The sequence below is a fragment of the Carlito syrichta genome, unplaced genomic scaffold (assembly GCF_000164805.1).
Source record: "Carlito syrichta isolate Samal-C Ts95f unplaced genomic scaffold, Tarsius_syrichta-2.0.1 Scaffold126545, whole genome shotgun sequence".
Lineage (NCBI taxonomy): Eukaryota > Metazoa > Chordata > Mammalia > Primates > Tarsiidae > Carlito > Carlito syrichta.
The window spans coordinates 23,239-26,246 of NW_007070641.1; the positions used below are offsets into that span (position 1 = coordinate 23,239).

A 3,008-nucleotide genomic window follows, 5' to 3' on the forward strand; every position below is an offset into this window, starting at 1 on the left:
TGCGCCAGGGCCAGCGTGGCCAGCTTGTAGGCCCGCAGCGGCAGGCCGCGGTGCTCCATGTAGCGCGCCATGGTGAAGAGGTGCGCGTGGCCCAGGCCGCCGGCCGCCGCGTCCAGCACGATCTGGTAGGCCGCCTCGAAGGCCGCGTGGTTCTTCTCGCACAGGGTCAGGGCCGGCAGGGCGCAGTTCTGAGGGTCTTTCATGGCGCACTGCAGGGCCAGGGTGCGGGCGCAGGCCCAGAGCTCCTCCCGCCGGGGCGTGTCCAGCTGCAGTCGCAGCAGCGTGGCGTGCGTGGTGCCCGTGACCGCCACGATGGTGGCTGCCTCCACCGGCGTGAATAGGGAGTACCAGTTCTGCATGATGTTCATCAGGGCTTGCGGGCCTGGCGGGAGGCGAGGGGGGATGCGGTCAGGAAGAGGGGTGGGATGGGTTTGTGTATGCCAGGGTCTACCTGGGCATTGCCATCTCCCGGTCCGCCTCTAGGCCACGCTGAATGGAACCTTCCTAAAAAAACAGGGTGGGCCGGAGTGGTGGCTCATGCCTGTAATCCCAGCACTTTAGGAGGACAAGGCGGAAGATCACTTGAGGCCAGGGATGCGAGGTCAGCCTAGGCGACATAGGGAGACCTCCTCTCTACAAAAAATACAAAAATTAGCCAAGCATGCTGGCTCACACCTGTCATCCCAGCACTTTGGGAGGCAGAGGTGAGAGGATTGCCTGAGCCCATGGGTTCAAGACAGCCTGGGCAACTTGATGAGACCTCATCTCTACAATAAATCAGAAAATTAGCCAGGCATGGTGGCATGTACTTGTGGTTCCTGCTACTTGGAAGGCTGAGGTGGAAGGACCACCTGAGCCCAGCAGGTCGAGGCTGCGGTGGCCATGAGTGTGCCACTGAACTCCAGTCTGGGCGACAGATTATTTAAATAAACAACTAAAATATTAGTCAGGTGTGGTGGTGTGTGCCTGTAGTCCCGGCTACTTGGCAGGCTGAGGCAGAAGAACTGCCTGAGCCCAGAGGGTTGAGGCTGTGGCGAGCTATGATTGTGCCACTGCACTCCAGCCTGGATGACAGAATGAGATCCTGACTCAAAAAAAAAAAAAATCAGGGGGCAGCTGGAAGGGGTGGGAACCGTGTGGGAGGAGGGACTGAGCTTTAGCGCCCTCTTGTCCCCCACTAGCCATGTTAGCCAGGCCAACCTCCAGACTCTTGTCCAGCTCTATCCCTAGCCTGACATTCCCTCCCAGGCTGGCCCTGAGCAGGGCTGGAGTCAGGGGAATGTCTCTGCTTCTCTCTTCCTGGCCTGCCTGGTGCTCTCCGTGATACTTGCAGAACCAGAACAGGGAGGTGGTGACAGGTCCCTTCGGGGCTCTCACCGATCTCCGTGGCGCAGCTGACCAGCCAGCGCACCATCTCCCTCCGCCGCCAGGTCATGGTGTTCAGGGTCATCCTCATCACCTGCGGGGGGAAGGGGAGACGAGGGGGTTACCCGAGTCTTGGGCTAGCCTGTTGAAGGCGTCAGGAGTCTGAGGGGCCCAGAAAGGCTTGGAGGTTAAGGTTGATCCCATGGGCCTGGGCTAGTGACCTCACCTCTCTGGGCCTCAATTTCTTCAACTATAAAATGGGGATTAGATACTGTACCTACTTCATAGGATTGATGTGAGAATTAAACAAAATTATGTAGGCAAGGCTCTTGGCATGGTACATGCTACTTGCAAGTGCCCAGGTGATGTCAGCCATTACTATTGCTGCCAGGGATCCTGCCTCAGGGATCTTACATGGGAACAAACCAACCTGTCCCCTCTTTCCAGAAAGTTCCATGCTTCATGTGAGCAGAGTTCCTCCCCACTGTAGCCCCAAACAAAGCACCCACCCTACAGGCCCCCCATCCTTCCGACCTCACCACCAATTAGTACCTCACGTGCTCCCCTCTCCCCTGAGGCCCACCCACAAGTCCTGCCCTGCGGACCCTGCCTTGTGCAAGTTCCTACCTGCTGGGTCTCCTCTCTAGAGCTCCCTATGTCCCCCATAATGGTTCTACCCATCACAGGAGGAGGTCTAGGGCCATTCCCACCCCTGTGTCTCCTCGTTTGCCTATTCTACCTAGAAAGGTCCTATCCTATCCATCCTTCAAGCTGGTCCCAAGCAGTTCCTGATTTTCTTTTTTCTTTTTTTGAGTTGGAGTCTCACTCTGTCACCCAGGCTGGAGTGCAGTGGCATACTCATTGACTTGCTGGGCCCTGGCGATCCTTCTGCCTCAGCCTTCCAAGTAGCCAGAACTACAGGTGCATGCTACCACGTCTGGCTAATTTTTGATTTATTGTAGAGATGAGGTCTGGCCAAGTTGCCCGGGCTGGTCTCGAGCCCACGGGTTCAGGCAATCCACTCACCTCAGCCTCCCAAAGCATGGGATTACAGGCTGAGCCACCATAGCACTTTCAACCACAAACACCCCCAAGGGCAGCTCTTTGCCTTCAAGGACCTTCCCCCAGGCCAGTCTCTCAATGGGGAAATCTCTCTGGAGACAGCCATCTGCATCAGCCCCACTCTGGAGTAAGCTCCTTATTGGTGAGCTCTGCCCCCGTCCTCAGTTTTAACCCCACCAACTCATGGTCCTTAGCCAACAGGCTCTGCTCCTGTGACCCATCTACCAGCTTGCAGGTCCTGCTCCTCCCCTTCAGTCAGCCCTCTTAACCCTCCACCCCCACCCTCAGTCACACCTCCAGAGGCAGGTGTTCACTCACGAGCCCCACGCCCCACGGGGGACCCCATCCCCTCACTCCCAGGACTTTTACTCACAGACCTTACCCTTCTGTGGCCCCACCACCAGAGGCGAGGTCGAAACTCAGGCCTCAAAGCCAGAGGATGGCATATCCTCAGGCCCCTCCCCCAGAGGGGCAGCTCACACTCAGGTCCTGCCCCCAGAAGTGAGGTTGGCACTCAGGCCCCGACCTCAGAGGAACAGCTCACACTCAGGCCCCACCTCAAAGGGAAAGCTCGCACTCAA

The 3,008-nt window shown here is 57.7% G+C and overlaps 1 protein-coding gene across 1 annotated transcript in view; it reads right to left on the reverse strand.

Annotated features, from left to right (window-relative positions):
• Positions 1 to 5: 5 nt before the first annotated feature.
• The window catches only part of LOC103250128 (zinc finger SWIM domain-containing protein 4), a gene marked incomplete at its 3' end in the record, with an annotated part of 14,194 nt that continues 11,191 nt past the window's right edge, over positions 6 to 3,008 (reverse strand). Inside the window, exons 9-10 of the mRNA XM_021707873.1 lie at positions 1,378 to 1,459; positions 6 to 382 (exon numbers count right to left, since the gene is read on the reverse strand). Of these exons, the coding sequence (XP_021563548.1) occupies positions 6 to 382; positions 1,378 to 1,459 (459 nt within the window). The remainder of the gene's footprint in view (positions 383 to 1,377; positions 1,460 to 3,008) is intronic.